Source organism: Leuciscus leuciscus, assembly GCF_965113295.1.
Source record: "Leuciscus leuciscus genome assembly, chromosome: 10".
Classification (NCBI taxonomy): Eukaryota; Metazoa; Chordata; class Actinopteri; order Cypriniformes; family Leuciscidae; genus Leuciscus; species Leuciscus leuciscus.
In genome coordinates, this window is record NC_138734.1 from 41,067,800 (window position 1) to 41,081,169 (window position 13,370).

Here is a 13,370-nt window from a genome sequence, read left to right on the forward strand (position 1 = left end):
CAGACTGGTGGGAGTGGCATTAGATGGCAACATGCCCAGTGCATTATGGGTGTTGAAGTTTTCCAACCCATCTGGCAAAAGGAAAGACAAAAGTCTTTTTACTCTGTTTTCTCTAGTCAGGCAGCACAAATTTAAATATATATATATATGGTGAAAATGGTGAAAGCCAGCTGTGTTACTATGAGTAATGATTACCTCTAAAGGTGATGATACACAGGGCAACTTTTTGAGCAATCTTGCCGAGCGGTTGTTGCTTGGGCACTTTCCCATTGCAATTGGGAAATACATTTATATCTGGATAATTTAGATCGGTCGTGGGCCCTGTGTCTAATCTGGTTGCCCAAAAAGTTGCCCTGTGTATCATCACCTTAAATGTAGACTATATGCATGTGATTAAGCCAGGATTAGGCCTTAGTTCAATTAGGACATTTCAGTTGCTTTTATAAACGTGCCTTAGAAAAAAACAATACTGGTGTGCATCATGACACAAAATAATAGTACTGATATATTTCAAGATATTTCAGTTAAAACAGCTCAAACACGCATTTTAGTCTGAGATAGCTTAAGCCTTGCCTGTGAAACCGGGGGAAATGCTGATTGCAGCAGTTTATTAATGTGTGAATACAGTCATTGAAAATTATTCAAAATATATTGTGTATAAAACAGGCCCAAGAGAATAGCAATCAATGTAAGTGGGGAACATGAGACAAATCAGAAGAAAATCAGTGCTTTTGAAAGAGCCATGCCTTTGAACACCACAGAAAATGTAATGGCCCAGGAAAATATTCACAAGATCTGTTGCATCATAAAACACCAGGCAGCCGACAGTCTCTAACAGTCAGACTCAAGCTGTTGTTGTGACAGATTTCATCAAATCTGCTATAATGTTCCTGTTTGTACTCATCATTTATGCTAATCAGACCATTGGCTATGGCACATACAGATTTGAATATTGTTGTTTTTATGTTCCTTGACAACATTTAATCTTGCATTCCAGATTCTGACTGTCAAGATAACAATCAATGCAACATTGCACAAAAATGTTGTTGCTAAAAGGAATTTACTTTGACAGAGAAAGTCGAACACCTCTTTTGGAACAAATAAATAAATATTCTGCATCTGTTGGTCACATAAAAGGCTCCTAAAATACCCGATTTCTCTCTGACAATTTGCCAAGCCACCTTAGAGAACTGTCACTGTAAAACTGAGACAACAATGAGCATCAGAGACTCGACGCCCCCAAAACAGGGAATTATTAACAAGCAAAGAAGCCATTTTAAGAATCGCCAGAAATACAATTGAGCTAAAATATGAATACTGAATATATATTTAATTTGGTTGTGATCCTATGAGAAGATCTGACGTCTGATTAAGCTCAATGTTCAGAGATGATATTTGTTATCTTTTATGTCGACATCTGGGGGGAAATTTGCTTCAATAATAGAAGAGAAAGAAATGTATCTGATCCCCAAAAGGTCAGTGATTACTGGAGTGATAAATGGAGGGAGCTCACAAGAACCACTATGAGCAAATTGCCTAAAAATGGGCTCTGGCAGTCTTGACCTTTGTGTGATTGTGTAATTGCTTTGAGAGCTTTATATCATGCTGAGTGTAACATACAAACAGCTTCAGCTTAACAGAATAATTTCTGGTAATATGATTCATGATATGATTTTCCCTACGAGTCCGAGGTACAAAGATACAATATTGTAAGATTAAGTCACAGGGTTCCTTTGTAGCGCCAGTGAGATTCTCATGAGTCTCTCAAAACATGTCCCTGTCATCTCACCCATAGATATATATATATATACAGTACAGGCCAAAAGTTTGGGGTCAGTAAGATTTTTTATGTTTTTAAAAGAAGTATCTTCTGCTCACCAAGGCTGCATTTATTTGATAAAAAAAAAAATAATATTGTGAAATATTATGACAATTTAAAATTCTATTTTAATATATTTTAAACTGTAATTTATTCCTGTGATCAAAGCTGATATGATGATTTGATGCTCAAGAAACATTTATGATTATTATCAATGTTGAAAACAGTTATTTGCATTTTTTTTTTCATGATGCTATGATGAATAGAAAGTTGAAAAGAACAGCATTTATCTGAAATCTAAAGCTTTTGTAACATTGAACACTACCGTTCAAAAGTTTGGGGTCAGTAAGAATTTTAATTTTATTTTGGGGGGAAAGAAATCAAATAAATCAATACTTTTATTCATCAAGGATGAGTTAAACTGATCAAAAGTTACAGTAAAGACATTTATAATGTTAGAAAATATTCTATTTTAAATAAATGCTGTTCTTTTGAACTTTCTATTCATCAAAGAATTTTGAAAAAATTTAAATAACTGTTTTCAACACTGATAATAATAATTAATGTTTCTTGAGCATCAAATCATCATATTAGAATGATTTCTGAGGGATCATGTGACACTGAAGACTGGAGTAATGATGCTGAAAATTCAGCTTTGATCACAGGAATAAATTAGTTTAAAATATATTAAAATAGAAAACAGTCATTTTAAATTGTCATAATATTTCACAATATTACTGTTTTTTTTATATTGTTGTTTTTATCAAATAAATGCAGCCTTGGTGAGCAGAAGATACTTCTCTTAAAAACATTAAAAAAAATTTACTGACCCCAAACTTTTGAACGGTAGTGTATATAAATATATAGAAATACAAATTACTTAAAAAAATAAATAAATAAAAAAGTCACTTCATTGTCTTCGTTTGCTTTGCCATCCTCAGCATTTAAGTTAACGGTTCACTCAGCCCTCATCAATAATGTGTCTCCACAACACCCTGAACATTATTAATCTGCATAACACTCCAATCACCACCAGTTATTACATATTTAAAGCCCACTGTGGTCTCCATAAGATGGGGGTTACGACCATAACACAAGGCAATATACAGTAATAACTTCATTACATGAGCAATTACATTTTATGAGCATCTTTATTGTTTAAAATACAATTTACAATCCCCTAAAGTTAATCAGAATACATCTCAAACACATCATCATGTTGTCATCATATCATGTAACCGTTGAGTGAGTCTCACACAGAAAGTTTAAGTTAATTAAAAATCACAGCTAAAGAGGTTGTATATATACGTACTAATGGCTCAGTTTGGAGTGGAAAGTCTAAAGGTAATGATGCACACAAAAATAAACATTTCAAAAGCTCGTGTTACAATCACTTTCAGTGAGTATTAGTGTTGTTTATGGAAGAATTAGAAATCAATGATGGTCGTTTACAGTGATTTAGAAACCCATATTCCAAAGATACTGAATGAAGAACCCCTTAGTGATGTTCTTATATCACAGGATTTACTCAAGATTCTCAGTGACTGGATTGTTAACACTATGCCAATATAATGATACTGGATTAGAAACACTTGCTACATTAGGCCAGTGTAGAAGATCTTCAACCGGTTTCCACTCCTCCTTTTACAGCATTTTCCAAGGCACAAAATGACAGAACGGAGGCCTCTAGTGGCAAATATGGAGGATAACAATACATCTTTCAGGATTTAATGCAACATGAAAATGAAGAAACGGGGGGAAAAAAGAGAGAATTCAAACAATCTGATATGTGCAAGACTTTTTCCAGTCGTGTCCACGGCCCATGGCCTATTTCTCATAGAGATCGAGTGGGTAATGCTCTTTATACTGCTGGACGTGCCGCCACATGGCGTCTTTCTGCCTGACTATTTGAGGAGTCATCTCATCGTAGACGTCAGTGAACATCAGGTCGGGGTGGGGCTTCAGACGTTTCTCGGCTTTCTCGAAGGCCACCATGACGAGCTTACGGGACTGCTTCCTCCAGGCACGCTCCTCGTCCTCGTCCCACCAGCCGCGGGCCGTCATGTAGTGTCGCAGGCGAGAGATGGGGTGGTCCTGCTTGTCCCAGTAGTTCACCTCGTCCACTGAGCGGTACGCAGAACTGTCGTCACTGGTGCTGTGATGACCGATCCTGCAGCGGGAAGAGGAAATCATTTCACAACACTAGGGATGCACTGATATTTCAGTAAAAAACGAAAGATAATATGTGCAGTAAAACCACAACTCACAACTCATATTGTGAGTTGTAAGGGGTGTTTTTATTTGGGGTTTGGGCTGATGGGGCAGTGAACCCGAGGTTACCCTGTGAGTCAGTCCTAGAGCTCCTCCTGTCCAATTTTAGGGAAAAATCAGGTCCATCGGAGACGTCCAATGGAATTCTTAGGCGCATCGAATAAACACCACAGTAAAACTTTATGCAAAATAAGATACACCGGTGTTTTGCCAGATGAGAAGTTTATTCTATGTATCATCTTTTTACTACTCTAATTCATTTCATTTATCTATTTTAATTCCTTTTATTCGTTTTAATTTCCCTTGCTTTTATTTTACAGCACTTTGAATTGCCACAGTGAGATTATTTTAATTTCTTTCTATGTAAAGCATTTTGAATAACTCTTTTAATTTTCCCTGCTTTTATTTTGTGGTTATTTTTATTCCTTTCTATGTAAAGCACTTTGAATTGCCATAGTGCAGGGTTTCTCAAACTCGGTCCTTGAGGGCCGCTGTCCTGCACAGTTTAGCTCCAACCCTGATCAAACACACCTAGCTGTGAGTTTCTAGTGATCCTGAAGACATTGATTAGCTTGCTCGGGTGTGTTTGATCAGGGTTGGAGCTAAACTGTGCAGGACAGTGGCCCTCCAGGACAGAGTTTGAGGAACCCTGCCATAGTGTATGAAATGAGCTAAATAAATAAACTTGCCTTATGTAATAAACTGGCCGGCCAGAAAAAGGTCACTGTTTGGATTTAAATAGACAAATGCTTAAGAGTCTATGATTGGATTAATATTGCAGTGATTATTATGTTTCTAGCATGTTATATGTTTGGCAACAGTTCTTCTAACCCTAACTGATGGAGTGTGTAGCTTTTAATTTCTGAAACAACCATGTAGGAAGACACATATAACCAAGGACTTTGTTATACTTGTAAGACTGGAGAAACTGGAAGAACTGGAAGAGAGGGCAACTCTCTGAGAGAACAAAGGAAATTAACATTTGAACTCACTGCACTATCTCTGCAAGTCTCACCTCAGATTCATCCTAATCTACATCTCTTTCCCTCTTCCCCCATTCCTTCTCTCCCATGCTGAGATCACCAAAATTCACCCAAGAATCTATATGGTTAAATGTGAATAATTATCATACAGTATTACACATGTTTGGTATCATTTGAAATGTCTCAGTGCGACTGGTACAAAGGTCTCTTTCCCAAAGGAGTAAAACAAAAGGGTAATAAAGTTTTTAAAAGTTTAGAGATAACTTGCACACAAAGGAGGTTGGGTCTTCCAGGCAAATGGCCTCCTGCTCTCAAAAGGTGCAAACTCTGAATGCAAAATCCCATTGTTAGCAAATGTTTCCATGTGAAAAGAAGTTTCTGTCTTTATAATGAAGTGCAACAAGAGGCTCAGGGCGATTCTGTAACTGAGAACTTGTAAAGCTGAGAGTGGCCGAGACTCTCAGCATCATGTACTTTCTAATGTCAGGTTTGCATCTTTTCTCTTTATTCCAGAGCAGTTGATGTTTTGTACTGATTATCTTTGAACTGATTATGTAATTGGCATGATACATTTATCTGACGTAATAAATTGTAAACATTTGATTTTATTCTAATCGACACTGACATTATTTTCAGTAAAGAGTTAAAAAGAATGGTCAAACACTCACTCACATTTAATGATGCAAAGATATCATTCAGGGATGTAAACAGCGCGCTTTTCGGCGCCTCCCGCTTTTTTCACGTCAGTTTGGGTGACTTGGGTCTGAGAGCGTCTGATTATAATTTCACAAAGTCATCTGAAGCCATTCCATAGCTTAATGTGAGGGACAGAAGTCTATTTACATCATTAAATTAAAGTTTACAGAAACTCGTTTTCCCTCCTCTGCGGCCGTCAATCATTCTCCATTCAGTATTCAAACAGCGCGGGCGCCTCGTCCGGTTACAGCAGGATGCACGGTAAAACTCTCTCCAATATGATATATTCACATTATAATGTGAACTTTTAAATGTGCACTTGTGCAGCGCTGCACACTGTGACTCCATGTTGCTTTGAGCACATCATTCTGCACCCGCGATGCGCATACGTGCGCTCTGTTTTGAAGCGTTTCATATTATCATGGTTTTGCGCACTGAAAGATTATTAAAAGCCTATATTTTTTATACCTAGCCTAGCCTGCACAATACATTTAAAATAACCATCATTAAATTGTATATTATTTCTGTGTAGTGTAGTGTAGGCTACATAAATATATACACTTCTGAATTCTTGACATTCATATATAAATATAAAATTGTGAAATGTATGATTGCCTGATTGAATTTTATAAAAGTACTAATAGTAATTTGTTTTTATTAACATGTTTAGATTTTATAAAATTACTGAGCAGATTTTCTCAAGAATTACTTTTTGCTGCTGATTTATACACTCACTAAGTTTAATAAAAATACATAATACATTTATGTAATATTTAAAGGTGTTAACTGTAATCTTACACTGCAAAATGATAACTTACAAAGGATTAAATTCATAACAATTATGTAAGTATCTGGATAGTTGCCGCGGGGCGAGGGATTCGATAACCTCTCTCTTTTTTGACCATACATGTGTTTGCATCCCTGATCATTAAAACCTTTTCATTTATGGAGTCAGATGAAATAACGAGGTAATACATATAATTTTTTTTATTTCATTTAATCAAATTACTTCGCAAAAACCTTCACCCGTATAATTGGAGACCGCCCATTGGACCGATATACGGGCTTACTTACTAAAAGGATTTGCAAGCGTGCAGAACTTGCGCTGAACAAAAACGTTGCTGTTTTTAGCGGATTCTGACTACCTTAAACACTTCTGATTGGCCTTTGAAGCTCTTCACACAAACACCCATGGGAGCGTTTTAAAGCAGTCCGCTATCAGTGGGTAATGGTAATGCAGAACGGCAGTTTCATCACATTAAATGATCAAATCTTTGGCGGCCGGCAACATATTTCCAATGCAGAAAAATCCCTGATAACAGACAGCTCACCCTGGGATCTGTCTCTCTTGTCTCTCGTATCACACTTGACTTGTGCTCTTACACTGTACCAAACAATCATCCTGGCAAGAAGATGAACATTATAACAATAGTACAGTACTATTAATTAGGGCTGTGCAATATGGATATAAAAAAATATATATCTCGAAAAAGCTGTTGTAAGAAACTTGCATCGAACCTGACACACGTTTTCCCCCAAGCAATAGGCTAGTTCTCTCCTACATATTTTATGCTGCTTCATAAAAGCCTACATTGCAAAATGTTGTGTTGACAAATAGGTTTACAGTGCATCTCATAGTGTTTTCTGCTGAGTTTGCCACTCTACATACAATAAAAATAGGCCCAACCCCTAATGGCACCGACATATTCTCCTGCAGGTCTACACTGTGCCACATAGGCTGTTTATAGCTAATAGAAAATCCTGTTCCTGATATTCAGCTGATTCATGTAGATTAACTCTACCTGTAAGTCATGGCTTCAATGAGGAAGGGCTGGTTTTCAGCCACCGCTCTGCGTCGCGCCTCCTTCGTGGCGTTGTACACTGCAAAAACATCATTTCCATCGACACGGATCGACATCAGTCCATAACCTGGACCTCGAGCAGCTTTGGACGAAAATTGAGAAAAAGAAAAAAATGTAGGCCAATGAAATGCAGAGATTCACATGGGAGTCTGTGGCGAACACAGTTACTTACCAATACCATCGCCTCTATACTGCTCATTGGTCGGGGTGGAGATAGCATAACCGTTATTACGGCAGAAGAATATGAGAGGACACTCAAGAGTGGTGGAGAAATTAAATCCAGCATGTGCGTCTCCCTCACTGGCCGCCCCCTCTCCGAAGTAACAGATCACCACACGGTTTGTGTTCTCCCGCTTCACTGCGTACGCCGCCCCGGCCGCTGATACAGACACAGATCAAAGCTCTTATTCAGATTTAAATTCAGTTCAAAGAAATTAATACTTTTAATCAGCAAAGATGTATTATTTGAGCTTAATTGAGCAAAAATAAGAGGACAGTAAAGAGTAATGGCTGCTAAAATTACATATTAACTATTGTTTATTAAAATAGAAAACAGTTCAATTGTAATAATTTATTACTGGCTTTATTGTTTGACAGTGTTTCTCAACCGGTGGGTCATGAGTGGTTCGCGGAGTGCGTAGTCAAAGAAACAACAACAAACGTAATTCTATATATTTTTCAGATGTGAGACTTTTATTTTGAAAGATGTGCATGAAGCTGTTGACTCTTCTGTCAAACGCAGTTTACTGTCAGTAAAGAGTAAACAAGTAAACATGTTTTAGTATCTGCTGTCAGATGAGATGTTGTCAGGCTATATGTCAGTGTCATTATTTTAACGTTATTTTCATAACTGGTTACAAAATAAAAAGCCTCTCACCTCAGGATAATGAACTTTCCTGTCCTGTCAGGTATTGTATTGTGCTCAATATGGAGGTGCGCGCTGTAGATCACTTCACTATATATAAAGAGCAAATTAAATTACGTCATTGTTACTTAACGGGTACGTCGTGTGTTGGCTGGGAGGGATTAGCATGTTCTATCCGTTCATCAGGATCAGTGACCATGTTTTATTAATAGTTCATGTTAGTATTGTGTATCCCAAAATGCCACTTTATTTTCACTTTGTGCCGTTTTCTATAAAATATATAGTGGTGGCTCATACCAACTTCATTGTATTTACAAAAACTAGTTTGAGACTGCTATTTAATAAGACTAACTTATATTGTACATTCATCAGTGTTAGTGATATTCTTACAATTTATGTGTATGTGACGTTAAGTGGGATGGTACATTTCTGCGTGTCAACCTTTTTTTTTTATTAGCTTGGTTAAAACTCTTAAAACTTTGGGTCGGTCTTTAATGACCATGGGAAACTGTGGGTCTCACAGCCAAACCAGTTGACAAGCACTGACATAAGAGACATCTTTCAAAAACATAAAAATCAGACCCCAATCTTTTGAACAATAGTGTATATAAATACTCTTGATGTTCTGCGTAACAGACATGCTCACTCCTTACCTTGGGGGATCTGAGTTGCAAGTGGTGAGGAGATGGTGACAAAATTAAGGTCTTTGGAGCCATAGTGAACTGGCATTTGTCGGCCCTTGCCAAGGTCATCTGCGTTTGCGTAGCACTGTGCCATAAACATATCCAGAGGGAAGCCTCTGTACATCAGTACACCTACAGAAATTCAGAAAAAATACAATTCAACTGAATAAAATATTACTACATAGTCAAATTGTGTAAAATATAATAAATAAATATTATGTTAAGTCAAATATTAATACAAAATGTATTTTATAAATGTATGTATAAAGTTACTTTTAAAAGTAATGCATCACAATATTGTGTCACTCCGTAAAAAAGTAACTTTACTTAGTTACTTTTTGTGGAAAGTAATGCGTTGTCACTTTTGCGTTACTGTTTCTCATCTGGGCTGGGCTTGCTTGTTTGTTTTCAATAACAAAAAAAGTTATATTTATGGCAAATGTAAAGGCCCTTTCACACCAGAAGTGAGATATGCCTCAGACTGAAGGAGATGCTACCTAGAGGACGCCACTGAGACTAACCTTTCAGCTGTTCTGGATTGTGGAACAATAAGAAAGTTTAACACTCTTACTTCAGCATAGACATCATTGGTTAATAAAGTGAGATTATGCCGTCTTCACGTGCTATGGAAAACTCCTTAAGTCGTGATCACCAGCTCGTCGTATTCAAGAGTTTTGTTGTCGAGAAAAACAGGAATCATGACACCAGGATTATTCTTGCCTATTTATCGGGGAAATCTTATTAAAGTAGAAAATTATATTAATTGACAACAACCATCTAGATAAGTTTAGCTTGCTGACAATTCTGTTAATTTATCTCAAATACAGGCTATTTTCACTGTGTATAAAACACACAATATGCTTTAAATGATTATTCATATAGGTCAAATATGCACTACTTTAACGACAAGCAATACATGTTCACGTTTTGTCTACATCTATAATAAGCATCATGTTCACACAGCGCCTCTGCACTCACTCCTGATTCCCTCAACATGCGGACAGGAGAGCTGTCAGTCAATAATGAGAAAAGGTAACTTGCACTACTTATTTGATATGTTGTCAGATATGTTGTTTAGTAATGCATTACTTGTACTTGTAACTTGAAAAAAGTAAAGCTGATTACATAACTCATAATAATAACAATACTTTTTAAATAAGTGCAAGACTTATTAATGAGAAAACTGGGAGAGTCACTACTGTATCTCCAGCTTGTAAACATTCTCACCAGCTTCTCTGTATTGTCCGAAGACCAGATCCGCAGGGTCAAGAGCTGCAGCGCTTCCAATATGTGTGCCCTCCTCCCCGTAATTGGTCATGTAGAATGAGATACGGCCCTTCAACACAAATGCGTACCAAATTTAAGCACTATAAACTTTCAGATGTCATTAAACTTAATTTTCTGATGGAGTCGGTATGACACTGAAATCCACTGCGTCGCTCACCTGTCTCTGAGACTCGTAAAGAATACGATCCATTGTGTTGAGTAATGTCATCTTCTGATAGAAATTCAAAACCGTCTCTTTTGGAAGCTGAAACACAAGTAATGCTGTTATGTATTTATTAATATTAATATTTATTCATTTCCACACATTATGCCAGTGTGATTTCAGCAATCCTATTAGATCCTTACAAATCCCACTGTACGACATGGATCTAATAAACTTGGGTACGACATGTATGTAGACTGTATGATGATGACACCTATTGAATCGTAGGCTACGACGCTAGTTATTATAGAAGAATAACCCGTCATCAGCATGAGCTAGTGGTGAACAAATAGAGCAAGAAGAATCACATTGGTAATTGTGGTTTTTATGTGTGAAAAGTGAAAGAGGAGAATATGGATGTGATCATGGCGAGGGAAAAGAGGCCAACTTGGCTTTTCAATCTTGCAAATGGAGCTTGAGGAAAGTAGTTTTAAGTTTTAGCGCCATGTCGCTTTGATCAATACGCCATTTAAATTTTTTTCTGTGATCTGGGACAGCCCTAGTGATGGGTCGGTCATGAACGATTCGTTCATTTTGAACGAATCTTTAATATGACTCAGAGTCGGGACTACCGAGTTGTCTCAGAGAGTGATTCGTTCATTTCGTGTTGACCACGCATGCGCAACATCCAATAGGTTCTGTACTGGAAACAGACATGATTAGTTCACCTCTCGAGTCTTCGGGTTCGGGTCCGAGTCTTTCGTTCTACCTGTCAGTCCCATAGAGGCTATGCTGTCGGTACCGGAAAGAGAAATTATTAGTTCACCTCTCGAGTCTTCGTGTCTGATTCTTCATTCTTCTGTCACGAGATGAACGAATGACTCGAACCCGAAGACTCACAAGATGAACTAATCAATTCTGTGTCCGGTACCTTATGTGGATGTCACATGATGAACGAATGACTCGAACCCGAAGTCGATAGACTCGAAACGTGAACTAATCAATTCTGTATCTGGTACTACCGACTGCATAGCTCAGTTTATGAGGATGTCACGGGATGAACGAACGGCTTCGGGAGGAGAGGTAAACTAACACACTGCATAGCCTGAAGACCAAGATCAATTAATTAATCGTTTCTGTTTCTCATAACTTGGCCTTTTCCTTGCATTGCAATGTTTTTCTTATTCTAAATGCGATCAACATTTGATGTGTTTGGGGAATTTGGCTAACATGTAACATTTTACATACATTCTGCTGAAATGAACGAAATGACTCGGAAAAAGATTCGTTCATTTGGATGAACGAGATTCAAAGATCCGAGTTAGTGAAATGATCCAAACTTCCCACTACTAGACAGCCCAAAATCACACAATGTGTACTGGGCATTGAACAGAATAAGAGTGCACACCTGAGGATCCTCTGATGGATTGATGATCTGGCCCTGTCTGTCCATCACTCTATAGACAGGGATTCCTGAGATCACATTGGGCTGGATAAACTCCAGATGATCTATAAACTCTGCCGAGGCTCCGGGAAACTGAGGCTTCTCCGCTGAAGAGTCAAACGTCTGCTGGCCAAGAGCTCGCTGAAGACAGACAATCAGGGAGGAAAACACTCAGGTATCAGAGCGGCTATGCGTTATGATGAGATCTGATCACATATTTTAACAATCGGACAAAAACTGCTGCGAAATTCTCAGCTCACTGGGCTTTTAACAGGCAGTTACGACCTAGTGATAAGATCTTTTATTTTCCCTTTGTTTTGGTTTAAAGGTGATCGGGGTCGTCTTTTGATTTTGATACAGCTTTAAAAACTTAAAGAGAGAAAATACAGTTCATAAGCTCTAAAATATATAAACAAATAAGTAAATAATAAGTAAATAAATACAGAATAAGATTAAAAATGTAATTTGATTTTAAAATAATTTTATTGTTGTTATTGTAATGTTGTATATTTCTTTTTTCTTGTCATTTGTTCTGTATAATGCTTTAGCAATATTGTATGTAAATACAATCATGCCAATAAAATTTTAATTAAAGTACTTGGAAACATGGCTGCTGGGTTAGCTTTGTGTTTTCCTACACACACACACACACACACACACACACACACACACACACACACACACACACACACACACACACACCCCTCAACCAGCCAATCGGCTCTCAGTGTAAATCTACAGCCTTGTGAAGGTTAAACAGTCCATTACCCACAACAACACACACAGATCTGACCAATAGTTATAAGATTTTAAAAAATTTAAATAATAACTAGATGACTATTACATGATCAGACGAGTCGAACGTAATTATCTTTGGGTTCTAGGTCAGCTGAGGAATACCTATACATTCGCATTAACATTATTCTAAGACTTAAAAAAAAATTAAGCCCAAAGTTATTTATATTCTGTATCTTTATATTAAGGTGCTTTGTTGTGATATACAATCCAAATAACGCGTACTGTTTTGAGGCTCGCGCAGCTACACAGGGTTCATACATCTGTTGGGCAACTTCTGTTGTTGAGAAAAGTCCGTTCGATGAGTATCTGCAACATTCATACACTTTAAACTTACACCGACGCGGAATGACCTTTTCTGGAGAAGCGTTGTTGCCCTTAATGCTGTATTTTGACGGATTGCATGAAGTCCAATGCCGTATAATTTCTTAACACTCCTGACGGCCGCCATCTTTGCGTCAAGTGTGTGACGTCGAGTCCTCCTTTCACTCCTCTAATGAGAATCCCATTCGGCGCGCCCCCT

The 13,370-nt window shown here is 37.5% G+C and overlaps 1 protein-coding gene across 1 annotated transcript; it reads right to left on the reverse strand.

Moving 5' to 3' along the window:
- Window positions 1-2,951: 2,951 nt before the first annotated feature.
- bckdha (branched chain keto acid dehydrogenase E1 subunit alpha) lies at window positions 2,952-13,341 on the reverse strand. Its single transcript, XM_082182563.1, has 8 exons — window positions 13,185-13,341; window positions 12,017-12,193; window positions 10,624-10,710; window positions 10,407-10,515; window positions 9,150-9,311; window positions 7,804-8,010; window positions 7,572-7,713; window positions 2,952-3,989 (listed from the first exon to the last, which is right to left on the reverse strand). The coding sequence occupies exons 1-8, from the start codon at window positions 13,296-13,298 to the stop codon at window positions 3,647-3,649; spliced, it is 1,341 nt and encodes a 446-aa protein (XP_082038689.1). The 5' UTR covers window positions 13,299-13,341; the 3' UTR covers window positions 2,952-3,646.
- Between the last annotated feature and the right edge of the window lie 29 nt (window positions 13,342-13,370).

What these genes read in the sequence shown, in the direction of transcription:
- bckdha (XM_082182563.1), bottom strand. Translation starts at nt 13,298, where the DNA reads ATGGCGGCCGTCAGGAGTGTTAAGAAATTATACGGCATTGGACTTCAT. An exon ending in GTATAGAGGCGATGGTATTG is followed by an intron (nt 7,714 to 7,803) that starts GTAAGTAACTGT and finishes TTTCGTCCAAAG; the next exon opens with CTGCTCGAGGTCCAGGTTAT. An exon ending in ATTGAAGCCATGACTTACAG is followed by an intron (nt 3,990 to 7,571) that starts GTAGAGTTAATC and finishes TTCCCGCTGCAG; the next exon opens with GATCGGTCATCACAGCACCA.